The 27,932-nt window shown below is 42.5% G+C and overlaps 1 protein-coding gene across 1 annotated transcript in view; it reads right to left on the bottom strand.

The window, feature by feature from the left end:
• Positions 1–27,932, bottom strand: part of lrp5 (LDL receptor related protein 5) — a 77,841-nt gene that overhangs the window by 3,381 nt on the left and 46,528 nt on the right. Inside the window, exons 12-28 of the mRNA XM_022762993.1 lie at positions 17,176–17,392; positions 16,938–17,091; positions 15,154–15,289; positions 14,029–14,273; positions 13,164–13,348; positions 12,180–12,328; positions 11,806–11,983; positions 9,604–9,800; positions 8,165–8,367; positions 7,797–7,987; positions 4,253–4,462; positions 3,794–3,919; positions 2,837–3,073; positions 2,430–2,540; positions 2,095–2,334; positions 1,862–2,004; positions 1,632–1,729 (exon numbers count right to left, since the gene is read on the bottom strand). Coding sequence (XP_022618714.1) covers positions 1,632–1,729; positions 1,862–2,004; positions 2,095–2,334; positions 2,430–2,540; positions 2,837–3,073; positions 3,794–3,919; positions 4,253–4,462; positions 7,797–7,987; positions 8,165–8,367; positions 9,604–9,800; positions 11,806–11,983; positions 12,180–12,328; positions 13,164–13,348; positions 14,029–14,273; positions 15,154–15,289; positions 16,938–17,091; positions 17,176–17,392 — 3,020 coding nt within the window. The remainder of the gene's footprint in view (positions 1–1,631; positions 1,730–1,861; positions 2,005–2,094; positions 2,335–2,429; positions 2,541–2,836; positions 3,074–3,793; positions 3,920–4,252; positions 4,463–7,796; positions 7,988–8,164; positions 8,368–9,603; positions 9,801–11,805; positions 11,984–12,179; positions 12,329–13,163; positions 13,349–14,028; positions 14,274–15,153; positions 15,290–16,937; positions 17,092–17,175; positions 17,393–27,932) is intronic.

Genomic DNA, 27,932 nt, shown 5'->3' with positions numbered 1-27,932 from the left:
AGATGTTTCTATTAATATCTTTGTGATAATAAAGTGTAGAAATGTGGTTTGAATGTTGTTAGAATCTGTAGACTCTTCACTTTCAGACTGGTATTATTGTGAGATTGTATGTGACTCATTGCCAGAGCTAGAAGGCCTCTAAACAGGCCTTTTAAGTAAAATTTGGTTTAAGTAGAGTGACAGAAAACACTTCAGTTTAGGCATTTATTTTACATGTATCTACTATCTTAATCACATGTCGCTTTATTTTTGTGAACCTAATTTTTGGTAAACCAATTTCAAGCATCAGTGGATGTGGGTTTGTTTTCACAAGAGATTTTTAAGAATTTACTGTTGCACTGACCGACTGAGTGATGAAGTTACATCATTGATCAGCTGGCCAAGGACTGGAGTTTCCTTGTTGAACTTCCTGGTTTTGATTTTGTTTATTGAATACTGGGAAAAACTGAGTTGGAGTATTTGTGTGACCTCATAAACTGAACTGAACATACAGAGCTAGACTGTGTTGTGAAGAACCTTCTTAATATAATCTTTGGCAAATTTAACTGATGGTGTGGATGACTTAATTTCACTTGAGTCTTCTTTTTGTTGTGAAACTATTTACACGCTCTCTGTTATTTCCAGGTTTTCCAACTTCTGATTGGAGCAGAAGGAAACTTGAACTTGTATGTTAAATCGCTTAAGACAGTTTTCTCTACTCGACAGATCTCAGTGTGAATCCAGCATTATGCATATTGGGTATTTTGCCAGTGGAAGTTAATCTGCCTTCAGAGGTGTGTTCCTGGGTGAAACCAGCATTAAAAACAGGAAGTAGAATAGTGTTGAGGTATTGGAAATCAAAAGAGCGTGTCAGTTTTAATGAATGGAGAGTAGAGCTGGTTAAGATGGCTTCTTATAAGCAGCTTATCCAGAGAGTTAATAACAGTCTAGATGTATTAGGGAAGATATGGGCCCATACTTGGGTGCAATAGGTAGAGATGATCGCCAAGACAACTGATATCCATGTATCTCATCCCTGTTCTTTATGTATCAAATGATTGTCTATCCTCGATGGAAGAGCATAAGGTGTTATGTGGATGTCTAATAGCCTGTGTCATACACTGAGAAAAGTGCATGTTGTGTTCGTATTTTATTTTATGATTACCTTTAATTTACATGTGTGAATCTTTCAGGTCTTTAATAAATGTTTGTAAACTGAAAAAAGCAATAAAGAGGTTTAATCACAAAAAGAGATAAAGTTTTCTCCATTTGCTTCCCCCAATCATATTATTAAGCTTGAGAAATCATCTTGTACCACTCTGTCACACAGGATCATATGTTCTGTTTTAGTTGCTCCAGCTTTTCGTCAAATGGAAATATTCTACAGATTTCTGCAGATTTTTACACACATTTCTACAAAATTCAGACTGATGTTTTACATCTCCACCAGAATTTAAAATAAAGCTCTTTGGAAATGAACAAAATTTGATTGAAGAGCATGAGTTTGTAATCACCTGGTAAATAACTGCAGGAATAAAACATCTAAGCTTAACAGTAAACTACTAACAGGGCCGGCCCTCAATGCAGCTGCATCTTTGCTGGTGAGCTGATATGGTCCATGTGAGACAGACCTCAGTAAGACTGTGTGTTACCTGTAGGATCTGGTGGTGGATGGACTGTTGGAGGAGTAGAAGATCTCTGTGTTGTAGAGAGAGCGGTCAGTGGCTGGGGACGGAGGAGGGTTCAGGATCTACAAACAAAACATCTGGGAGTTATTTGACTGTGGAGAGAGACAGCAGCACAGGTGTGTGTGCAGACTGTGTGTGTGTGTGTGTGTGTGTGCAGACTGTATATGTGTGTGTGTGTGTGTGTGTGTGTGGACCTGAGGGTAGAATGCTCCCTTGGTAGATGAGGAGCTGCTGGATGAGGCTCCAGTCACATGGTTCCTGTCGTACAGAGGAGCTCCACTGCTGCTGCTGCCCATCAGGCTGACTGAACTCATGATGGACTTCCCACAGGAAATACCTGCACACAGCAACTCACATGTCACTAACATCATCACATATGAGTACTGCTGTAAGTGCAGCACCACTGCTACAGTGGGTCTGCTCCTACCTTGGAAGGTGCCGTGCTGGGAGCTGCTGGGGGCGATGAAGTTGAGGGGCACATGTGGCGTACCGCTGATGTACTCATGAGGAAAAGTCCCACTAGGGCCCTTGTAGCGTCGACACACTACGCGCTGGCAGACAAAATAGGCTCCTCCAATCACAAAGACCAGCAGGATGATGGCGATGACTGGACCGATGGTGTTGGGCCCGGTGTTGGGGATCCCACTGGAAGGAGGAGACACATACTCTACACATGGAACAGACAAAGACAGACACAGTCAAGTTGAGCAGAAGTAAATGAAGCTTACATTAAATATTGTATGAGTGTTTCAGTGTCTTTACCACAGGCGAGCTCGTCTGATCCGTCAGGACAGTCAGAGTAGTTGTCACACTGTTGTTTCTTAGTGATGCACTGGTTGTCACCACAGCGGAACTGGTTCGGAGGACAGATCGCTGCAGCAGAGAAAACACATGTAGATCCATGTAGTTCAATGTCAGAAGTAAAAGTAGAGTAGCCAGGTAGAAAAGCCCATCAGTTTAATATTACTATTTATTATTGGACTGTTTGTATTGATGAATTAACTATAGCTGTCAGCTAGATGTGTGTGTATGACGTAACATAAAGTGGAGACACTCAATTTAACAATTAAGGTGTGTTTAATGTGCCTCAAAATGTTGCTTAAGTACAGTTTAGTGAATTCAGTCTGAACTGGCCCGTGGTAAACCTGTGTGTTCAGGTGTAAACCTACTCTCACAGTCCTGCTCATCAGAATTATCAGCACAGTCGGGTTCACCATTGCAGCGCCTTTGAGCATCAATGCAGCCTCCTTTATCACACTGGAACTGGAAGGCCGAGCAGACGGGGCAGTTCTCCTCGTCGCTGCCATCTTCACACTCAGAGAAGCCGTCACAGCGCCACGCCATCGGAATACAGTCGATCTCCCCCGTGGAGCAGGTGAACTGCTCTGTGGAGCAGGTGGGAGGCTCTGAAAGAGAAACAGGAGGCAACATGTTCACAGTGGAGTGGAGATCAGGACAAAGAGGGAGGAGCAGTGAAACATGTAACATTAAAGGTAAATCAGAGGACTGAGCACTGAAGACTGCAAAGATCAGAGACTGCTAGGATCCACAAGTCAGACTAGATCCACCTGGCCTGGTGCTCCTGGAGTATGGACCACACATTTGTCCAAAACTTCTATTTTGGCGTCTACATTAAGATGTCAAATATACACGTCTAAAGACAACAGAAAATGCAGTGTTAACACGGCAATTTTGGATGTCCTAAGGCGTTTAAATTATTCATCAATTTCTGAGGGGAAACCCTAGAGACCTTATCATTTCAAGGGAAGAAACAATTCACATTCAACCTACCAATGACCTGAGGTTAGGAATATTGACAATATTTGTGAAAATATTTACATATATATATATATATATATATATATACATATATACTACTACTACTTATCGAGAAAAATTTGACTTCAATATCATAATTGACATTCATTTCATGTGCTGTGTTTGTTGCCAACCAGTAGCATGGAAGCATCGATGGTCCAAATGTCAAAACCTACATGTTAACACAGACTGAACTCTCTGAACCCAAGTAAAGGAGGCGGGTCACTCCACTCCAAGGAGAGATGAATGGGGACTGACTGCACCATGATCTTAATCATAAAGTTGTTTGTTTGTTGTTTGTTGTTTACCTCCACAGCGCAGCAGGTCCTGCAGTAACACCAGGTGCATGGGACAGGAGCAGCGAGGTGTACCGTCACCCTTAGCAATGCAGATATGAGAACAGCCGCCGTTGTCACGGGAACAAGGGTGGGATGCTGGGGAGAGGAAACAGTCATTACTAAAAAGGCACATGCTTTCCTGAAAAACCACCGGAGGATAACTTTGGAAGTTTTGAACCTGGGCCTTGTTTTCTCAGGATGTAGATGATTGAAAGACACAAGAATCTTTAGGGTCAGTGCAGTATTGAACAAGAGCGGTTTACTCTGCAGCCAGGAGACAGTTGCTGAAATGTAAACTACGGAGGACATGTCGGGTAAACCGTTCTTGCTTCATACTGCACCGATTACAAACATCCTGAAAGCATCCTTTCATACAGCCTGCTGCACCGAGCCACTCAGTGTATGTACATAAGAAGCAGAGGGCCATACCGAACTCCTGTGGGTCCATCTCCTCCACAGCATGGATGGAGGTCAGGTATGATATCCGACCCTGAATGCGTGTGCGTCCGTCTCCGGTCAGTTTGTCCACCCTCTCTATCATCTGCTGCTGCCGGTCGATCCAGTACAGGTGATCCCCCAGAACTGTCAGCCCCATTGGCTGGAGGATGTTGGAATCCTGGAGGACGATGCGATTGGCTCCTGGAGGAATGATGTCATAAGAACGTGACATTAGTACAGTCGTGACCAATCCTGGATTTTGAAGCTGAAAGTTAAAAAAAAACCCAAAATAATATTGACCTCTGTGAATTTTTCAAAATAAATGAATTTTGTGGATAAGGATCCCTTCAATTTGCTTTGTTAAAGATTGATGATCAGCACATGTACTATGCAGCATTTTAGTTTTTTAAAGATCCATATTTTACACTTCTGTGTTTTATCCGAAGTGTTGATCCATAAGAAGATATATTTGTGGTTTTAAGAACCAAAAACCATCTCATTGTAGTTTCGCATCTCCTCTCTCAGGCTTCTCTCTGGAGCTCTAGTAACGACAAGTCGGGGAGCCAATCAGAAGAGAGGAGGCTCAGAGCCTCTCTTCAGATTGGTTTGGGGCGTGGCTGACTGCTTTGTTGTGGCATCACAAAGTCCCAGAAGTCCTGACAGCCGGTTTTAAGGCTCAGTTTCTGAATACAGGCTGTGTGCATTTCTCTGTGGACTGAGGCTTTGATACTTTCACAGTGTTAATATAGAACCTAGACCTGCTTTATAATCAAAGTACACATGGACATCTACCTTTAGACTACATTGGACCTTAAAAGATTAACCTGTCACTGTTATCTAGTGAACAGCTTCTGCAATGAAGAAAATAGAAAATATGACGATATAAATTTGTGTCATTCACTAATTTCCTGGATGCAAACAGAACTCATAAGACTTACAATGACAGTTGTGTGTCCAATCTTTCACCATATCAGGAAAACAGTCATTTGATTTGAAAATAATATTAATCTGAGTTTGAATATAAAACCAAAATGAATTAAAAAATATATCTAAAACTATGCAAAATAAATACACTGTGCACCATATCATCATCATTATTTGCGAGGTTATACAGACTTGATGATTTTCATTAGCACAGTAGTGACGTGTTTGACTACATTTAGCTAAATGCAGCTGATTTACTTCTCATACTTTATGAATGACAGACTGAACAACTGTTGTGTCTTTCTGTTTGAGCTGCTGTGTTTGTGGTAGGATGAGCCAGAGTAAATAAAGACAAACAAAGCCTCTGTGTTGTCTGCTTGATCTAACATCAACAGTGTCTGTGAAATATTATTTTTTAGCCCATAAACACTGTCCTCATCAGCCTGACCACCCTGAGCTGATCTGCATGTGAATGTGAAAACAGCTGTTTGGAGTTGGCTCGATCCATCTGACCAAAAAAAGGCAAAAAGCATGCTGCAGTATCTGTGTCTGTCTGTGTTCCTTGGTCTCAGTTCAACAAATAATATCAGTGTGTGGGTGGAATGGCTTCAGTAAATGTCTGTTATTGGTCACATTTTCAATGTGGCTGCATGTGGCTATGAATATTGTGACAGACAGCTGACACTGCCCAACCCAACTACAAACTGTGACCATCAGTCCCAGAGTCCAAAAGTTAATTTTCAAATGATTCATAATGGAGGATGTTCAGGTATAAACTCCAGAGCCAGAATGTAGAAAACATGTCGTCACTTTCTGGCTCCATAAACATGAAACATGAAACATGTGACTGTGGATATGTGAGAACTTTCATTAATAAAACAATGTCTCCATGTATCTTCATGTATCTGTAATCCTGGAAGATGTTAAGGGTTAATGTTCCTTATTATGATTTCATTCAGATTTGACATGACAGAGAGTGAGAGAGAGACAGAGACAGAGAGTGAGAGGGAGGATGGATGTTATTCTGCTGTCATAGTGACATCATACCACTTACATCATATAAAACTGACTCCTTCCACTATAGTTTCTATGTCTAGGGTTATCATATTTTTTAACCATTGTAGCAGCTGCATGTGGAGACAGTGACATTTTAGTGATGTTTTCTGTCAAATATAAATCAGAAATTAATTTATAATGAAGAGAAATCCAACATTCCAGTGACCTGTAAACTCTATATAGAGAGACAGAGCTGCAGCAGCAGAGACACAGCCGGTGTGAAAACACACACGTGCTTCTCTGCAGCAGTTCAGTGACGTCAGCTGCTACACTCATGCAACATAGGCAGTGTGTTCCCGGTGTAATACAGCAGCAAACAACTATTTTCTATGTAAATATACAGAGGAGTAATGGTGTCCTGAACAAAGAATGAAGCAACACCCCCTCGGTGTGAGTTGTAATCTGAGTTACTCTGTGCTTTGTTTTGGTTGCCGGTCTGGTTGTGTGTACATGTGAGTGCATGTGAGTCTGTCCTGTTAAACCATTGAAGAAGAAACCATGTTTTAGTCTAAACAGGCCTCAGACAAAGAAAGAAGTGACACCACAGCACAGCTGGACTGGACTGAGGACTACAGGCTCAAATCCCTGTGACGGCTCCGTCAGTGTCTTCACCATCTCTGTCAGTGTCATTTGCGGCCGGTCCCAGTGGATCAGTCCACAACTGAATTTCTCTCCCAGTCTGACCGTGGAGCAGATACTGGTCTGGTTTTACTGAGAGGAGAACCCTACGAGCTGCTACAGGGTCCAGCTGGACTCAGAACTGTTTTTTTTTCTCCTCCATGTATCAGTAACTTAATGCTTCATAATGTTATATGTCTGTTTTCATTAGTCATGGCTACAGTAGACATGATAACATTAGCTAACTCACATGTTTCTGATATTATGAATGTGTTGCATAAATGTTGCTATTGCTAGCAGGCTAACTGTCAGCATTGCTGTGGAGCATATCACAGCTATGCTAGCATTAGCTAATGGTTGTGGTTAGATTGTTCTTGTGTCTCATGTTCACAGTGTAACTTTATTCAGTTGAGCTTCTTGTTGCGTGTTTAGTGGAGGCTTTCACCGGGCTCCATAACACCATACTGAGAACATGAAGGGAAGGGGGTGGTGTGGCTGAACGGAGGCTGGAGTAGTGGCCGATGAAGCATTATTTTTGGTGTGAGATGCTGGTGCTGTAGTGCAACATCTAGTAGCAATGACGATCGTTTACAGAACCTTTAACATCAGTACAGAGCAAATTCTGCTACTTGTTTTATAGCATGTGACAGTGCTGAGGCTCTGCATGTTCGACAATAAGCTGTATGTATAGAGTTTTTCTGGTTGTTCATTTATTCAACCCCACAGTTGGTATGAAAGAAAAGTGAAAATATAATGAAATGATGCTGTTTGATCAAGTTATTACTGTGGTTATGTGAGAGTTTTAACCCTGTTTGACATCATTACACCATCACGTTAATCTGACAACATCACTTCACTTGTGTTCAAAGTGTTACAGGAAATGTAACAAATCCAACTTAATGACTTCTTTGAATTGTTTCTGTTCATGGTCACTCACCTGTCAGGTCACTGCTCTCGATGCGTTTGAGGTCGGCGTCAACCCAGAACAGTTTTCCGAGTTTATTGTCCAGAGCCAGAGCAACTGGTCTGATCAGACCTGTGGTGAACAGAGACTCTCTCTCTGTCCCGTCCAGACTGGCTCCTTCGATCTTGGCTGAGCGCTCCTGCACCGTGGTGAAATACATGTACCTGCAGAGAGACACACACACTTACATATGTTCTTATATGCACCTGCCTATTCTCACTGTGTGACACCATAAACTGTTCTAATGACTTATTGGATTGTTGGAGTACAACACATCTTAATATAATAAAGCTTTTATTTTGTGGAGCCAACTGCAGACAGCAGAATAGAAGTGAGCTCACCCTTTCTCAGCGTTGACCACGATGGCTCTGGGCTTATCGGTGTCGTCCTTCAGGACCACGCCCACGGTGTGTCCGTCCATCCTTTGGACGTTGATGGTGTTGGTGGTCTCACAGGTCCAGTAAATGTGGCGGCTGTAGGGGTCCAGGCTCAGGTCATGAAGCTGGTTGTCCACTGGCTGAACAGTGCTGCTCACTATCATGGACTGAGGGTGAACACCAAACACAGATTTTAGCACTTCTGATGTCATAAGCTGCTCTGTCCCTACTCCAGCAGATCAATCAGATCAATCAGTCTGCAAAAAGCTACAATATTTATCTTTGTATGAAGCTGTAACCTGATGCATCAGATCGTTTGGTCCACATCTGAGAAGGCTTTGTCAGAAACTCAATTGGTTTCCCATTCATCTGTTTGCTCATTTACATGTATGTCAGATTCACAAAAATATCATGTTCAGGAAGTTTTCCCTCAGTTTTATGTAAAAACTGGACTGACACTTCTCCAGTGGGTTTAGAGGGGCTGTTAACCCTCCAGCTGTTATTAGGAGTCTCCATCTGTTCACGTGTTTTTTTGATCATACTACAGCTACATCCCAGTTCAGTGGTGTCCTCCATCAAAGTCTGCATTTTAACACTAACATGCCATTACAGGTTTAAAAAGGCTATCCCACTGTTTCCTCTCTCCTGTCCACACAACCAGGACAGACCAGGACAGACCAGGACAGACCAGGACAGACCAGGACAGACCAGGACAAACCTACAGAGCCTCGTCGTGTGATGGAGAAAGAACTGATTTGTGTTTGTGATTCAATAATTTGTGCTCTTGAATTAGTGCTCTGGATTTAATCTCACATCAAATAACAAAAAGCCACAAAGCCATTAATTAGCTGTATTAGTTCATGAGCTGTCTCGCCAATTCTAAGTGTGTCCACTCTCTGTGCAGGAGAAACCTCAACTTTTCTGGAGACCTGAGAGCTGAGTGGTTAAGGCGCATACCACATGGATACAAATGCTCTGAGCAGCGAGTCCCTGGTTTGACTCTCGGCCAGCAGGAATCTGTGGTCTCTGTCCCATTTCCTGTCTCTCTACACTGTCCTGTGAAATAAAGGAATGCCCAAAGAAGAAGAAGCCTGGACTCTGATCTATGTGAGGTGGATCCTTTTTGTTTGGGGAGGAGGAGCAGGATCAACCTGCTAGCCTTTCGTCCTCTGAGGAACAAGGACCATTTTAGGCTGCGTGTTTCAGAGGAGGTGACACAGCTGACACTATGCTTCATTTACTGACCACAGTAATAGAAAAGGGAGGACAAGTTTACTGTCAGTTTGATTGTACGTTTCCACGACAGCAAACAAGATACATGCTGAAGATTTAACATGTTTTTATCCACTACCACCTGTTAGCATCTGTTACATGCGCTGTCACTGTATCAGGTGGAGGTTTACCATGGCTCCGTCGTCTCTGGCCCTGCGTATGTTCTGACGTCCGTCCAGCCAGTAGACCAGCCGGTCCAGGGGGTCGTAGCTGACAGCTCGGACGTTCCTCAGGACGTGGATGGGCAGGATGATGTCAGGACTCTGCTCCCCCAAAACCATCCTGCTGATACTGGCCTTTTGACTGAAGAGCAAGAAGCTGGAGGGAGCTGCAGACAGAGAGGGAGAGAGAGAAGGGGGGGAGAGACAGAGAGGGAGGTGAGGGAGACACAGACAGGGCAGAGGGGAAGAGATGGATGGAGAGAGGGAGTGAGCGTGCTGAGTGGACACAGTGTCTCTCTGGCAAAATGAAGGCTGAGGTTTGCTCAGTGCATATTGTGAAATACAAAAACAAACACGCAGTCAAAACCCAGAACACTGAGCCTAAACACACACACAGACGCACGCGTGCGCGCGCGCACACACACACACACACACACGCGCGAGCACACACACACACACACGCGCAAGCACACACACACACATACACACACACACACACACACACACACACACACACACACACACACACACACACACACACACCATCCTATGAAAACAGCTGAAACCACTCTGAATGATGGTCCCAAGCGCTGAGGACGCATGGAGACCTCTTTGGAAACATCATGTTTGATGGAGGTATGCAGGGTTTCACAGTCAGTGTGTGTGTATGTGTGTGTGTGTGTGTGTGTGTGTGTGTGTGTGTGTGTGTGTGTGTGTGTGTGTGTGTGTGTGTGTGTGTGTGTGTGTGTGTGTGTTTACAGATTTCCACATAGGTTAATCCTTTAACCTTTTCAGTCATGTCTGTTCCATTTGTTCTTGTCTACTAACTACAGCTGCCAGGGAAACCTGGTAGACAGGGCCGAGTCATCACAAACTGTAGTTCTTCACTGAACTACCTGAACATTTAAAGTGACCAAAAAGCTCATTTCAGCTTTTTCTGATATGAAGCAGCCAATCTCAGTCATTTTTTTGGTTTCAGGATACTTTCATTTCTAGATTAGACCGAAACATAAACATAAATGTTGAAGGCTGAACCACGGTCACAGTCTCTCCTTTCCAGTGTTCCAGTGTTAAATAATGACCAGAGGTGTTTTTGCAGAACATGATGACTTCACAGTGAAGTTGACAGTTGCCCTTTTCATATAAAATCTCATCACTTAATTTTATCGTTATAGATGTTTAAGTTAAATAGTGTCATAATCAGTGCATTTACAATAGTCACCACTCTGCTGCTCTCACACTCAGTTTCCACTCATTAACTGATTCAAACCGCTTCTATCAGTAAGTTATCATCAGTGACACTCAACACTTGTTTTACATTTACACATTTACATTTACTCATCTGTCAGAAGCTTTTATCCAAAGTGACTTACAGTGAGGTTCATCACTACAGCTTCAGAGCAGTCGAGCCCTTGGTGTAAGAACTAAGTACTACATCTATTTAATAAGTGAAGAAGATCAGGTGAAGTTCACAGTAGGAGCCAGTTAGACATGTGAGAGTGTTAGAGGTGTTAGGAGAGGAGGTGCTCTGTGAAGAGAGTCTTCAACAGACTCTTGAAGACAGAGAGGGACGCTCCTGCTCTGATAGACATGGGTAGACCAGACCAGACCAGACCAGTCTGGACTGAGACTGTCTTGTGTGCAGGACGGTGATGACAGACCACATTCATCAGAGGAACACAGTGTCTGAGAAGGAATGATTAAGGTCAACTAGATGGATCAGACCCAGATGTCTCTCTGAAGGCAGCATTAGAGACTGAATCAGATTCAGGAGGTCATGGGTAGCCAGACTGCTGCATTCTGGACCCTCTGTAAGGGTTTCACTGTGTGAAGGGAGGCCTGTCAGAAGAAGAGTGTGGTAGTCGAGGCAAGAGATGATTCTTTTGATTCAAGAGATTATTTTTCATTTTTTCAAAGCCTAGCAGTGGCTCAGAGGTTGTAATCGCTCCCTAGGAGAGTGTTGAGTTTCACCGATTTACAGCAATGAGAACAATTGACTGCGTTGTACTGATGGATTTACTGCTCTGGAAATATACGTCATCAGGACATTTCAAGTAGAACTTATTTAAGACATTAGTTTTTACAGCCAGTCCTAGGATTCAAACCAAAAGCCTTCCCCTCCCGGTCCTACACATGTCTGGTCTCTCTATATCTCAGCAACTCCGTACTCACAGCTACAGTTTCGTCCATCAGGGTTCAAGGTGTAGTGAGAGGCGCAGCGACACTGGGCTCCGGCAGGCGTGGCCAGGCAGAGGTGGGCGCAGTTGCCATTATTGTGGGAGCATTCGTTGGTACCGTCCTGACGGGAGGAGTGGAACACCAAGATGTCCAGCATCAGCTCCAGCTGGCCCTGAGGACACAGTGATGGAACAGCAATAAAGCTCAGCATCTCCAGACTGACTGTGACAATCTTTAACATTTTAACATAAAAAAACTTCCAAATTATTTAGTCTCCTCCATGTTTGAATAAAAGCTACAGAAGAACGAAAATCACACTAAAAATCAAACATTGAAAGTGAAAGAATTCACTGAGAACTGGTCCACACCTGCAGCACCACTGTGCGGTTGAGTCCACTGCGTTTGTCTGCTCGCTCAATGCTGCGCAGGTTAAAGTCTGTCCAGTAGATAAAGTCTCTGTACTGAGTCAGACCGAAGGGGTGAGGGAGGTCGTCCACGATGATCTCCCTCTGAAGGCCTGAAGAAGACAAGACAGCATCTATAAACCTGCTCTTCATCAACAACAGCATCATCATCCAGTGGAGTGAGGATGTGAGTGGACTGTAAACTAAACCAGAAAAGAGGCAGTAACCTGCACTCCATGGTGAAGGTAGGAAAGTATTGGCAATTGATTAGTTTTAGTAAACTTGTTGTTCTTTAGACAGCTGGTGTTGATCATATTTTCCACTCTCCCTGAAGATGAACTGAGATTTAGTGTTTATGTCCAGTCTGGTAGCTGAATGTTTTCTGGATGAACTCAAGGTCCACTTACTAGATTTATTTTCTGTTAAACTACTAGATGTTAGGTCACAGGAGAGGATGGAAGGAGGATGAACCATTCTTCATAAACATATTCCCTCATGTGGTGATTATGGTGGTGGAGAGCGCCGTCTAACATGTCATTCTCACTCCCATTAGACATGGTTCATCACAAGATGAAGGTGATCGCTCAGAACATCTTTGTATTGACTTGAAGTGATACAATAATAATAATGTGAATAATAATGTTAAGAATAATAATCAGATTGGATCAGACTTATTTTTTAAAGGATTTTTAAGCATCTTCAGGCTCCATAAGTGTAATAAATACATTATTAGATGTTGATTTGAAATGTAAATTCGGAATAACATCAGCCCACAGAGACAGGCGGCACCCTCTACTTCGTGTGTTTATTATTTCGGTGCAGATGTTTTATCTAAAGAGAAATGAGCTGCCAGTTATTGATGCACAGACAGTCAGAGAGTAGTAGGATAGTGTGATAGTGCTGTGTGTAACCGCCTGCTTGACAGAATGCTGGTGAGCGTGTCCAAACCTTGCATGTTGGTGCTTTCGATCATGCATGTGTCCAGGTCAGTCCAGTAGAGGCGATGGTCTACGTAGTCAATGGTCAGTCCGTTGGCCCGGCCCACTTTGTCCACCAGGGTCATGATGGTGCTGCCATCCATGTAAGCTCTGGCTATACGAGGACGACCCCCCCACTCTGTCCAGTACATGTAGCTGCAGGGACAAAAGGGAAAAAACACTGATTCAGCCAGGCAGTCAGGTGAGCGAGCTGTGGTGGTTTCAGTCAAATCTTTTTCCTGATACTGTTTTTATTTGATTGGATTAACTCTGCCAGGACGGGAACCTGTTTCCACTTTATGAGCTTTGTTTTGTAAAGAAAACAACTTTGTTTTTATTCATGTGTGAGTGTGTGATCATAAAGTGACATCAGATGCCTCCAGGCGACAGCCTGACAGCTCTGAGCCATGACATCACCAAGTGTGTTAGGAAATGTAGCACGTTGGCACAGGTACTTAACATTCATAACACACACACACACACACACACACACACACACACACACACACAGGTGGTTTAAACAAACAGGTTTAAGTGTCATCTCTCTCAGCTGGAGGTTCTGGGGAACAAGGCGGGATGCTGCCTGTTGTATCTTCATACCAACACAGTGACATCACTGCACTCTCACTGCCTCAAACAGAGTGAGGACACATGCTACATGAATTCACTGACTCAGACCCCTGACAGATGGATGTGAGTGTGAAGTCTAACACAGGTGTCTGTCACTGAATCACTCCACTGACTAACTAACTGCTGCTGTTTGCAGCTGCAGCCACAACGTCTCTGTGTTGGAAGTGGAACACCACCACATTAACACCATGTAATACCAGTCTTACCCATTAGCTGGATCCAGTGCTAGTGACCGTGGGTTGTCCAGCGAGCGTGGGTTGTCGAGATCCTTGCAGACCAGGACCTGCCGGTACTGGCCATCCAGCCGGGCCACCTCGATGCGGTTAGTACCTGTATCGGCCCAATAGATGTTACGACCCATCCAGTCGACCGCCATACCTTCTGGGTAGTCCAGTCCGAACTCTATGACATGTTCAACTGAGCTGCCGTTCATATATGCTCTGCTGATTGTCTGGAAGACAGAAAGATGGCAGTGAGACAGGAAGACAGTTAGCTAACAGTTAGCTCAAAGATGTGTTCTGACTCAATTATCTAACATACATGTTCATTCAAATATACATACACAACCCCACTCATTTCAAACACAGATTTAACTGTAATAGTCTTTCAAATGTGGATAAAAGCACCAAAATTGGTTGTGTGGTTATGTCTATACGTCTGAGGCCATTGATTTGAAAAATCCCATTAGCTGCTTGACATTTCCACTATTTTCCAAGATGGCCACCATTTCCAGCATATGAAACACGTATTTTACCACAGAGTTTTACCCATGGGACAGATATAAATGATTTTGCATATTGAGTCCTAAGTTGACTGATGACATCAAATCCACGGCTCTTACATGTCTAATTGCAAAATGTATTTGCAAACCATTTATTATGAACAATGTACCAAAGGTTCTGTAAAAGTCTATTTGTGTACTTGTCTTTGTCAGCCTGTATGTATTTGGCACAAAACGGGCTTCAAATGATCTTAATAAATCCTTATCCTGGCGCCTGCAGCTGCATAGTGTTGTGCTAGCAAACCTTGTTAATTGTCAAATGAATTACACCCTTTGACATTTCAAAGGCATATGCCTAAAACACTTCACCTTACAAGCTTGGATCATCATCGCCAAAAGACAAACATCCTAATATCTTAGTATGAAAGAATAAACCATTTTACACCTGCAGTGTACTAAATTTCTCTTTCTATGTTGTTAAAATGTATAATTTGACACCTAGATCATACAAATGGGAAAATTGTGTGTGAATGCTCGTCTGTGTTTCACTTGATCTGACATAACTTCAATTCAATCGAAAGCTTCAGTACGTCTCTCTAGCCCAGCCCACCTTGGCCTGGATATCTGTCCAATAGATTCTCCTCTCAGAGACATCAAAGTCCAGAGCTGAAGCCTCTTTCACTCCTGTCAGAGGGATGGCCACGTCGTTGCTGTTGGTGCCCAGAGAGATGCTCCTGATGTTGTCCCTGAGGAGAAAATGTTTAGCTACTGTTACAGCCACTTTCATTTTGAGGGAAGACTTTACCTTAACACTAATTCATTCATTTTTCACACCGAGTTGTTGTCCACCATCATTAATAGTCCCAAAAAGACGCACTGACGATATGAAAACATAACACCTCCAGCTCTAACTGTCGCCGGCACAGAGGAATAACAAAAACAAAACAATGGCTACACAATAGTCTTCATATCTCTGTCTTTCTGTTGTTCAGAGTGAGCATTGACTATGATAAAAAGTTTTGTTTTTAGAAAAGTTTGGATGATGAAAACATGTAACAGCATAAATTTGCCCAAATGTTGCATCATTTGCAGAAGAGAAAAATCGAAGTGTAATAGAATCTAAAGCCCCTTTTCCACAGGTCAACAACCCACTAACATCAGGCTTTTGTCTGCAATGGAAAGGTATTTATCGGCTCCAGCTCCAATCATCATTGATGTAAACATAAGGGTGAACTCTCTAATTTCAAAGACACTGTGAACACACCTGTCACCTGTCCAGGTGCTGTTAAACCAGAAACCCTGCAGCTACACTGAGCTCTGGGATGAAAGAGTGAAGCTGCAGTCCTGAAATAAGTTTCAAAAACACACAATCACTGATGGAAGCGTCTCATTACAGAGGCTCCGTTACAGACATGACAGGTCTGTTTTACCCATTAGCACAGCAGCTAGCAGCTCACTATCTCTCCACTGTGTCTGTGTGTGTGTCTGTGTGCACTCTCTAAGTGCATGTGATGACATCACTCCCTACAGTTGTGTGTCCTCAGTTCGAACAGAAAGACAAACTCGACTGGCAGTGGAAATGGGGTCAATCAGCTTTTATTATTGGGTTTACTCACTAATACCTACTAATGTTAGTGGAAAAAGGGGTATAAATATTCTTGGAGAAACAGTCTACACAAACTACACAACTAAAAAGAGGTACAGAAAGGACACACCACAGAATATGCAGGTGCATTTACTGAGGGATTCTGGCTTTGTGTTGCAGTTTGCTTTGAGAGCAGCGAGCGGCTCTGAGCGGGAACAGCAACTGGATCTGCTCGAGGCCAAAGACTGAACCACAATCTAACCACAGGCTGTGCAGCGTGAGCAGCACGCTAGCAGAGCAGGACGAGCAGCTTCAGAGCTTCATGTCTACACAGGGTGCGTTCAAGTACAGTACAGACTGTTCAGGCAGAGGTCAGAGTCCAACACACACTGCAGTTACACATATGAGACATAAGACAATAGTAACAAATATGCTTTGGGTTATGTTTATGTTTATATAGCAGCAGTAAAATGCTGCCTGTCTAGACGACTGTAGTTCCATCAGACACATGTGAGGTATGGACAGGCTGTAATAACAGACACCAGTTACACAGACCAAGACCAGTCAGAGTCAAAACACCTACTGGACCAGGTCCAGTCTGAGGCAATAAAACCAATGTCTCAAGACTTCAGACTGAAACTGCTGACAAAGAGGAAGAGGAAGCAGCCTCACTCACCTAAGCACCAGGGAACAGTGGTCCACAAAGTCCTTCAGGTATATGTGACATTTGTTTTCTAAGTAATGCAACATGTACCAGCAGCAGGTGAGAGGAACAGTGGAACAGTAAGCAGATGGACGGGTGGGTGTACCTGTTGGTGAAGAGCAGGAAGGCCTCTGGCACCACGCAGGTCTGCAGGTCTGAGAGCAGCTCCATCCCCATGGGACAAGCACAGCTGACAGCCTGCCGGCGCCAGAAACACAGATGGCTGCATCCACCGTTCTCCAGCGCACAGCCGTTGGTACCTGGACGCAGTTTGAAGGAGGGAACGTACTAAGTATCAACATTGATTTGACACCACATTTCGCATCCTCACCTGTCATCCTTACCGTTCGCCTCTGTCACTTTTGTGGCCTTCAGCCCCATTAAATCTGGCAGCTGGTCAATGATGATCTCCCGTACAGCCGTGGCTTTGTGGACCCTCTCGATGCTGCGTCTTTGCCAGTCAGTCCAGTAGATGTAATCACCCAGCAAAGTGAAGCCGAAAATATGAGGCAGCTTGTCCTCCAGCAGAGTCTGTCTGTTACTGCCGTCCACGTTGATCACCTGACACAGGAGCAGAGAGAGACGACAGGGAAACTATAAGAACCTCTCATTCTTCATGGTCAGAACAACTGACAGCTGTGCTGGAATATAATACTGACCCTGACCTTTGACCTCCCAGGGGAGGGGGCCATTTCCATGAAGGTAAAAGAAGAGCACATATGATGCAGAGGTTGTAGGTAAAGAGGCGGAAAAAGTGGAGGAAAGGGAGAAACTGACTGACAGGAAGTTACCTGTCCAAAAATAACCCATATCTCCAGAGCAGGACAACGTAATGGAGACACTGGAAAGTGATTGTAAAGAGGAATTCCTCCTCTGCCCCTCACAGCTGACTGTGAAGCATACAACAACAGCAGTGGTCCTGCTGGGAGGCTGCTAAGACCTGAAGTCAGGAGAACCAGGAGGGAGCTCCACACATCAACACAATAAACAGTTGTCCCAGCTGTGTGTTCTTTTTCAGTAGGTCCCTTCAGTACTAGTGAAGCCCTGCCAAGGTCCTTACAACTCCATGTTATGGGAAGGCCCAGTCAGGAGTTGTTGGGTTAATGCTGTCTCATTTCATTACCGTCATTATTGTTAACAGTTTTTTCTTTTTTTATACAATGCTACATTGGTGCAAACTTTATAACATTTATATCTTTCCTGGAAACTCTGGTTACTAAAATAAAAAGACTTTAAAAAAGACAAGAATCATGGTTTTAATCCTTTCTCATGCTCAGTTTCTTGTCAAATCACCATTAACCAAAGGAGAGACAGCATGGTGTGTGTGTGTGTGTGCGTGTGTGTGTAAAGTGAGAGCTGCAATTGACAAGGCTGCAATTAGAGCATGTGTCCAGCCCTCCTCCTCCTCCTGACCGCCTGTGCTATTACTGGACTGGGGTTGACTGAAATAGACACACGCTTTTATTTTAGACACACTGCAGTCATCTGCTGCCTGTGTCAGTGTCTGTGTGTGTGTGTGTGTGTGTGTGTGTGTGTGTGTGTGTGTGTGTGTGTGTGTGTGTGTGTCACACAATGCTAAAGTTCTTCCACTATACAGCAAATGGATCCATTAACAGGGAATGCTGGGAAACGGTTCAGGCAGGATTCAGGATTAACATGCTAACATACTTACTTACAGAATCAAATGTAAGTGCTGCTCTTGTGTTTTTCTGGGTCATGCAGTGTGAGGAGTCTAACCTGAAGCAGAAGATAACCAGGTCTGACTGTTCAGATAACATCAGTGTTTTAGCCATAGACTGTAGATAAAAGCCTCTGTGACCTCACCCACAGGTTTGTGGTTCAGTTTCGAAGCTCAGAGTGAACTGCTCCACTGTCGCCATCTTGGCAGTGCCTGACTCCGCCCCTAACTCCCAGGTAATCCATAAATGGTCAAAGCAGAGGGGTGTGTGTTAAGGTAAGACATGCATGCCAGCTTGTGGCGAGCATATGCTCATCCACCTTTCACTCAAAGGGGCCACACCCTCAATTCTCCATAACTTTAAGCATTAATAAAATGTAAACAGCTGTCATGAAGGAGGAAATTAGCTCTAGAGACCAGTGTTTTTGTACCAGGCTGTAAACATGTTTATTTCTGCTGTAAAGTTGGACATTTTAACATGGGAGTCTATGGGGATTGACTCACTGTTGGAGCCAGACTCTAGTGGTCATTAGAGAAACTGCAGGTTTTGCTTCAGCCTAAGAGGTTGCTGCTTGTTTCAGTTAATCAATCTGACTGTGACACTGTGATAATGTGCTTCCAAACTGTTGTGGGTGCCAGTGTGACGAAGAATATGTCTTTCAACATGTTTATATTTAAGACAATTAACACTGAACAGCTTATTGAGTTGTTCATCCAGCACAGTTCACCTCTCAGGCAGTAAACGTGTTCAGGAGACAAGCTGTGAACTCATGTTGCAGATTTTAATCACTTACAACCCCAACCTTTAACTGACCAAATGTTTTCTCATTTTATAATTAATTCATATATTTATTTGATTGACTGAAAGGCAGCTGAGGCTGCTTCTTGACAAATGCGAGATGTGAAATGCTGATAATGTTAGGAGGTGAGAAGAGAACATGATACAACAGCTGGCTGCGCAGCCATGGCACCCAGTACAAGAGCAGCTCTCCACAGCTTCATGTGAGACACAGAGACAGATGTAGTTGTCGCACAGTGATCAATCAGGACGAGTATCTTTATCTTTGTGCCTCTTTCATTCACATTTCTCCCTCTCTCACTGTTTTTCTCTCTCTCTCCCTCACCCCACTTCTTGTAATCACCTGACATCAGGTGTTTTCAGTAAGAAATCAGATTCCGCTACAATCTCAACCAGCCAGTCACATTGTTGCTGTCAAATTTTAAAATCTGTTCTCCTCTCTTCTGATGTCAGCTTCATGTCAGTGCGTATTGCTGTGACCGTCCTCAACCCCATCCACCTCCAGTCTTCAGATCCAGAACCAGTTCCAGCTCATCAGGGTCCACATCACATCCAGATCTCCAGCATCCTCTGCTTCCCACCACCACCACCACCACCAGTGTTTAGACACTGGGTGGGTTTACTATAATTCACACAGCCCCACCCCCTTTTCACATATGAAGACTTTACGATGGAGTCTAATCCTCTCTGGCAATGCAATGCAATAAAAGAATGCATACATGATACAATTAAATTTTTTTCTGACATGAGTTTAGCTCAACAGTTCTACAGATGGCACCATGTTGGTTTCCACCCAGATACTCCTCCTTGGCAGGAGCAAGAAGAAAATACAGTGTGAGGGATAGAGACCGTAATTCAACCTGCTCCATCTACAGTGAAGTGTTTGGAAAGAGTTCAGATTTTATAACCTTGAAGGTGTATCAATTGATTTCCAAACGTAAGACTCGCAAGAAAACATTCCACCTTAAAAGATGCCTGTAGCTGCCGGTAGCCTCTGAGCTGCTCGGTGAATTAAATGGTTCATTAGTAAAGATGAAAAGACAGAAAACATCCTTTCATTCATCATTCACTCTTCTGACACTTTCTTTATCTGTGATGCTTTTACACAGAAGCATGACAGTCAGTCTGTTACGCTGGGACAGCTGGTGCTGCTGGAGATGAAAGCTAGCTTAGCTACGTTTTAATAGCCTAGCCTGTTAGCTTAGCTTGATCTCTGCCTGCATTGCAGCTTTTCCTTTGAATGGATGTTTCCAATGTGGCTTCACTTGCTCGACACAAGTCAGTAAATGAAATCAGTGAAAACACAAACTACTTGTGTTGATTCACCTGCTGCTTAATGCTACGCTAACTACGACCTGCTACATCCAAGGTATGGTCTAATATTACTGAGCTGGATGTTCGTCTGATGCTGCGTCATATTATCAACATGATCAAACTGCTCATAAAGTCAGTCTAACATCTGATCATGTGATCACAGTTGACTGATCTACGTTAACTTGTCACCATAGGAACAGTGGTTACATAACCTTATACGAGACGCAACTTAACGGTGCTGTGTGCCTGCATGCATGTACATCATAGGTGAACTCCAGTTCTACACCTCTGACCATCATATGAAATATGTAGGATCATACTATATGAGCTATTACCATCATTTTTGAATCAAAAATTTTGAATGTTTAATGCGATGAAATGTGTTCCCACAAACAAAATTCTGTTGACGACACTTTAAAGTGAACAGATATTTATAAAATGAAGATGAACAGAATAATGTGATACAACTGAACAAGAGTCCAGAACTTACTTCACACTGTTTTAAAATAAGAAAACAGATCCACTGTTCACACCCTGAAAAATACTTAAGAGGACGACACACACATCACTCCACTGAAAACAAAAGGGAATGAAGAGGAATAAAGAGGAACCTCTCCACTGACGCTGGGTTTCACACTGATTTCACAAAGACTTTGATTTATTTTTGTCATCAAGTATCAACTCTGCAAGAAAATAAAATAACATCTAGAAGAGAAAAAAGTAAGAGAGTAGAATCAGTGTTGTTGCTGTGATGAGCTGTTTTCTGTTTAGTGAGCACTCATTTAAATATCCATTCACAGAAGAAGGGGGGGCAAACAGAAAAAATAAACCATTCACTTTGATGGGCCTCTGATCCAAGGGAGGTTCCTGACCCCTCCACAAAAAACCTATTCATTTATCACTGTGACACAATTAGATATGGCCGTCCCAGTGAAAGGACGGCAGAGAGACGCTCCCTCTCTGCCCTCTGCTCCTCTCTCGCTCTTTCTCTCTGCCGGCTTTTTCAGGAAGAATTATGCACTGGGAGTGTGATTTTCTTCCCCGTCTTTTTTCATTTTGGGTGTGAGAACGTCTCATTTCTTGATGGACACGGGGGGAAAAGGGACAAAAAGACAAGAAAGAGAGCAAACAGAAAAGTAACAAAGGTCTGATCAGACACGCAGGGAGAAGTCAGACCGTCACAGGACAGTTCACATACGCTCACACACACCGACATTCTCTGATACACTGAATGAAACACACTGGAAGAATGGTGTCCTGTGGAAAACAGGAGAATCACACAGGAACCAACCAGGGACACACTGAAGTCTGACTGCTGACTGAGTGTCCATCTGCTTCTACTCACTTATTGTTATGTCCAGTTTACAACCCAGTCACCTGACCTCAGTGATAACCTACATTACTTCAGGCTCAGGGAGGCTGCAACTAAACACTGATTACTTTTTACATGAGTTCATTAACAACATTAGTAGTCTATAAAATATAAGATTGTTTTTAAAAATTTCCATGAGCCCGAGATAAGACTCTGTCCAACAGTCAGAACAGAAAGAAATTCAGTTTATAATGATATGAAACACATAAAAGCAGCAAAGGGAGTTTATTTCTTCTAAATACACTGTGTTTAATTACCTTCTGTAAACTAACAGATTAAATGTCAAATCATTGCTGTGTGGGACCAGGCTGTATTGGGAAAATATTAATGCAGCTGTTAAATATTTAGGGATATGAAATTCCTCATACTTGTCCTGTGATATATTTTTGGAACATTAAAGGTGCTGTGATGAGAGAAGACCTCTACCTGACCACAGTTCTACTCGCAGCAGGTAAGAAAGTTGTAAGGCTGAATGTAAACGCTCCGATCAGGAACAGTGAAAGGAAACTGTCCAAGACACCCTTCAGCCAGTCAACAACACAGACTGAATGATTGCCTAATTAAAATATTTGTATAAATACTGAAATATTTCCAGACAATGTTCATTTGTTTTGTTTTTGGTTGGGAATATGTGTTGGTCTGTTTCATTCTTGATGTGCTGTTGTCAGTAAAACAAATGTCTAATCACTGCAGCAGTAAACTGATGCAGAAGGATCAGAAATTGACTTTCTCTCACTTTTACCAAAAGGCAAAAACATAATTTCTTTCTTGTGGAATGAATACAGTATGTTTTGAGATTTTCCCTTGAGAAAACAACAGAGACAATGAGAACAATTTTTCCTCTGTTTGACACAATCATCTGGTCCACTCAAGGACCACTTACTGGCTTTTTTCTCCGCTCTGGTAGGTAGAGTCAAATATTCCGGTACTCTCTCCTCCCTGTCTGTGTGTGTATATTGCTCCTGTGATGAAGAACTGGAGTTATGACTTTTTCACTCTTATATCACATGCAGCGACTCACACTTGTTATTTATAATGATAACTTCAGTCCACTTTCCATTTGAAAATGTGGAAATAACTTTTGTTTACAATTTCATGTTTCATATTTTACCAACAAGACAAATTATGCGCTCACTAACTGATCACATGTTAATTACCTGAATCCTCAACTGTGCTGGTCTGCAATCAAAATGCACACACACGCATGCACGCACGCACGCACACACACACTCAGAGTTGTTTCCTGTATGAGTAAAAAGAGAAGGTTCAGACACCCTGGGAGTGTTTACTTATAGTGGCTGTTTCATAATGGGAGCGTTTCTCAGTAACAGCAGCCACCAGTTACCAGCTGCTCTTGGCTGTAGCTGTAAACTTTTAAACTCTACTCATCACCTTTAAATTCTACAATCTTTCATTTCCAGGCTCTTTTCCTTTTTATAAAATCACCTGATCTTAACAAAAGACTTATACTTAAATATGTAACGGCACAGAACACCAGAACCTCTACGAAAAGGATGTTTTTCTACACATCTGACCATATGATGAGGAATAATGAGGAAGTAGTTGGGTTTATTTTTCATTTTCTTAACCTCTTTTTTTTTTTCTTCAGTCACTGTATATGCTGTTTTTAGTGCTACTACTATTGTTTTCATGCTGTACCAGATGTTTTACTGACTCTTTAGATAAAGCATGAAACTTGTCATTGTTGTCATTATTTTCTTGTTCCCTGTCTTTGATTTTAATTTATATTATTGTTTTGCATGATGGATGGATGGATGGATGAATGGATGAATGGATGAATGGGTAGATAGATAGATAGATAGATAGATAGATAGATAGATAGATAGATAGATAGATAGACAGACATATAGACAGATAGACAGATAGATCAGGTAGAATAGTTGCCTTGGTAGTGGCCACTCGGGATCCAAATAAATAAACAAATAAATGGGTAAATGTGTTTGTGCTGAGACGACTTCCAAGCAGAGCTTGTCATGTTAAGGGTTATGGTCTTGTTGTGTTTACTGGTTTCCTGTGTGTCATCATTGTGCACAGGCCAAAAATGTTGCCCCTTAAGTGCAGCTTTAATTTAATTTTGTTATATAAGACAACTGTCAATAACTGTTGTCTTATATAACGAAATGAAATTAAAGCTGCAAGCTGTGATATGGGGGGCCTCGCCCTGTCACGAACCTCGGGGCCTCTGCCAGGAGGCCACTTGACACCACCAACATGCATTATGTTCCTGTATATCAAGTGTAAACCACACCATGAAAATGTAATTAAAATCAAATGATGATTACGATCAAGAGTTACTTCCTGTTTTCAGTAGGTGGCGCTATGACTATGACTTCATATTATCCAGATGTCTTCAGTGTGGGACTGTCATCAAACATAAAGTGTAGAGCATATTGGACGATGTATATTTGAGTTATAACAACTTCCTGTTTCATGGCAAAGCATCAAATTCTCATAGGTGTGAGAGTCTTTTTTGTAAATCTTGGCATGTACATGTAGGTGGAACCCCGGGGATAGGAAGGGCCTCATTGAAATTTTCTGGGGGGCACTATCGAGCCATTTTGCCACACCTGTGTGTAAGACCTGTGTGCAACGTTTGAGTTTTCAAGTATATTTAGGCGCCCAAAAAAACATTTCATTTTTGTGGAGGAGAAAGAAAATAGTAAGAAACACCACAATTTCAATTTCCTCACACACTTTGGTGCTCCATCCCTAATTAATTAACGTTTTGCAAAGGCACAGCACAGGCACGCTGACTCCTCAAAAGTCAAGTTACAGTAGGACTGATTAACCTGAGCTTTAAGTTGTGGACTCTCCCTGTTCATCACAGATCAAGTCCCTGCTAACCGTCATTTCACTGATCAACACACCTTGTTGATATAGAAACAGGTTCTGCTTCAACTGTCTGGAACATTTTACTGTTTGAAAGTGTTACAACCAATAAATACAAGGTTTTACAACAACAAGTCACCACAGAAACAACAAGGCAAGTATGTAGTCAAAAAAAACAAAACCCAATGTACTGATGTGCAAACATGTCCACTGACGGTTTCTAGTACAGATCTGTACATATAGGTCACAGCTCCAGACGTTTAGTTTTAGTTTGTGATGGTTCAGCAGCAACAGAATGGTTGATTCAGGGATTTCTAACACATGTTGATTCTGGTTACATGTAGTTAATGTTCAGATCATTTGGTCAAAGTTAAGTAGGATTCGGGAGCATGATCCTGGTATAATTGTAACGGGGTGTGATAGGACCCAATTGCAGCACAACCAAACAGATGGATAGTTGGTAATGACCTTTATTGATAAACCAGCAGAGAGAACACACACAGGTGGGTATGAGGAGTCGAGAATGGGGTCCGGGGCTGGAGAGCCGGAGGTGACTGAGCTCACACACACAGGGGAAAGTTCGTGGACCCGAAGGCTGGGGCTGGCGGTGCCGAGTGTTAGGGAGCAGGCTGGAGATGTTGTCAAGGGAGCTGGAGCTTCATTTAATCCTTATAGAGTTCTTACGCTGTTGATATGTGCATTGAAGCCGACGTGATTTGATGGAAAATGGATTAAAAGAGGGGAACTAGCGAGAAGCGAGGGGAAGAGACAGGCCAGAGAAAACGACAGCAACTGGGTAAACTTTGGATCATTTCAAGCTGAAAAAAAAAGAACTCTGTACAGTGTGTCTGTTGTGAAACGGAACTAGCCGACCACAATAACACAACATCAAAGCTTCAGCATCTCAGCAGAAAGTCTACACATCCAGTTCACAGAGCCGGATCAACATAACAACATAAGGTGAAGTTAACAACGTCAATCAGTATGATTGCTAGTTGTGCTAGTTAATGTGAGTAAATAATGCACATCCATTGTATGTAATGGCTAGTTAAGAACCTAACGTTTTATTAATGTGGTGGCTCGTTATGATGTCTCCGCGTTAGTTAAGTGTTGCTCAAGGACATACACCTCTCTCCTGCTCACACACATGCACACACACACACTCACACACTCACACACACACACAAACACAAACAAACAAACCTACGCCCCTCACAGTGACACCCTAGAAAGCATAATATCAGCAAAATAAAATCCTCAGTTTATGTGACGGCAGTAAACAGCATCAGCAGCTGCAGGGTAATCCTTCAACACAGTAAATAAAATACATCAGCCAGTCTTATCAACTTACAGTATGATATTTAAGGTAAAGTAATAATTGAATTTAAAAAAAATATCAATAATAATTATTGCTAAATCACAGCATCTTATGGACAGTTTTTGACAGACAGCTGCACCATGTTCAGTTGAGCGAGCAGCTGAGTTCACAGACAGCATTTTGAATAAAGACATGTCCTGCTGTCCATGGTGGAGGATAAAGGCTTTCAGAAGATGACAGATAATATTGTATGCAATTTAAGCATTAAAAATGTTGACACACCTATTTTAAGGAACGTTTAAGGAAAACAAGTTCACTTGACCATCTACTGTGTGTCGAGACAAACACAGCTGTGGGCTAGTAGCTGCTGTCGCTTGCTCACCACAACAGTGCTCACATCTGACCACAATATTACCATTCTAATAGGATACATAAGATCAGCCACAACACACACACACAGACACAGACACAGACACACAGACAGACACAGACACACACACACACACAGATGTAGGCCAGAGGCTGAGCTCCTAGAGGAAATGAGACATACAGCTACAGTGAGTTTGTGGCAACAGCCATGGAGGAGCGTCTAGAGGAGAGACAGACGGAGGGAAACAGGATGAAGGAGCAGGGAGGAGAGCTAGCTGGCAGGACACGGTGGAAACTCTGAGCAACAACAGGTGTTTCTGTTATTTTTCTAACCTGAGAACTCAGTCAGGATTTATGGAAACACGTCAACACAGTGTTGTCAGCACAATCACTCGTCATGTCGTGACCAGCGTGATGATATAATTTGAATATATGGTGTTTGATATAGGACAGTATAAGGTGCTTATACAAAACTCGAAACTGAGAGCATGAATGATGTTTTTTATTTTCCTCCTGGCTCCACAGTAAAGATGGAGACATTCCTATTTCTTTTTATTGTAAACCACGGGGCTCCAGGTATGTGACCTGTAAAAACTACATTACAACACTTGAACCATATCTTTGAAAGACGCTAGCAGTTTAACAAAGAGCAAGTGTTGATACTGAGAGGAGTTTTAGAAAATGGTTATTTTGAGTCTCCTAAGTGCTGCTGTTGGCTGAAACTGCAATCAAGCTGAGGAGAAGCTGCTCAAACCTTCTTCCACAGGAAAGCACCACACTTACACTTCTCTGTCCATAGATCAACATCAAACAGAAAATCATAGAAAAGCAGGCACGCTGTAATGCAGGCTGTGTTTTTTGCAGAGCTTGTTGGCTGCCACACATCAACTCATTAAAATACAGCCCTAGTTTGATTTACATATGCGCCGTGTTATGTTCAAATTATGTTAGAAAACTGGCTCCAGCATTCGCAAATATTAAAGGCCCTGGAGCCCGGCTTCGGTAAGTTTCAATATCCAAAATGTAATACCCCGATACGGTCCAGCCCAAGTGTTTTTTTATAATTATATTCTTGTATTTTACATTTCAGGTGTTTTTTATAATTATATCAAAATTATTACAATTATCAAAAATATCACATATGGCAGAACATATCACAATATTTGATATTATCAAATATCAGCCAAGAAACATTTCAACTTTAAAATGAATATTATCTAAGTCTGTGTCTGAAAATAAAATAATAACACACTTGAGAACTGCAGGACAGGAATCAGCTTCATATATTCAAACATCTCCAGTTGGTGAAACCGGTGAACAGACAACTTAGTTTGCCTGCTGCCTGTCAGTGGAAGCTTCTATGTGTGTGTTTGCCTGTCCTTGGCTGCCTGCTCCATTATT

The sequence above is a fragment of the Seriola dumerili genome, unplaced genomic scaffold, assembly GCF_002260705.1.
Source record: "Seriola dumerili isolate Sdu_G_001 unplaced genomic scaffold, Sdu_1.0 BDQW01000465.1, whole genome shotgun sequence".
NCBI classification, from domain to species: Eukaryota; Metazoa; Chordata; class Actinopteri; order Carangiformes; family Carangidae; genus Seriola; species Seriola dumerili.
This window is presented reverse-complemented; position numbering and strand designations above follow the sequence as displayed.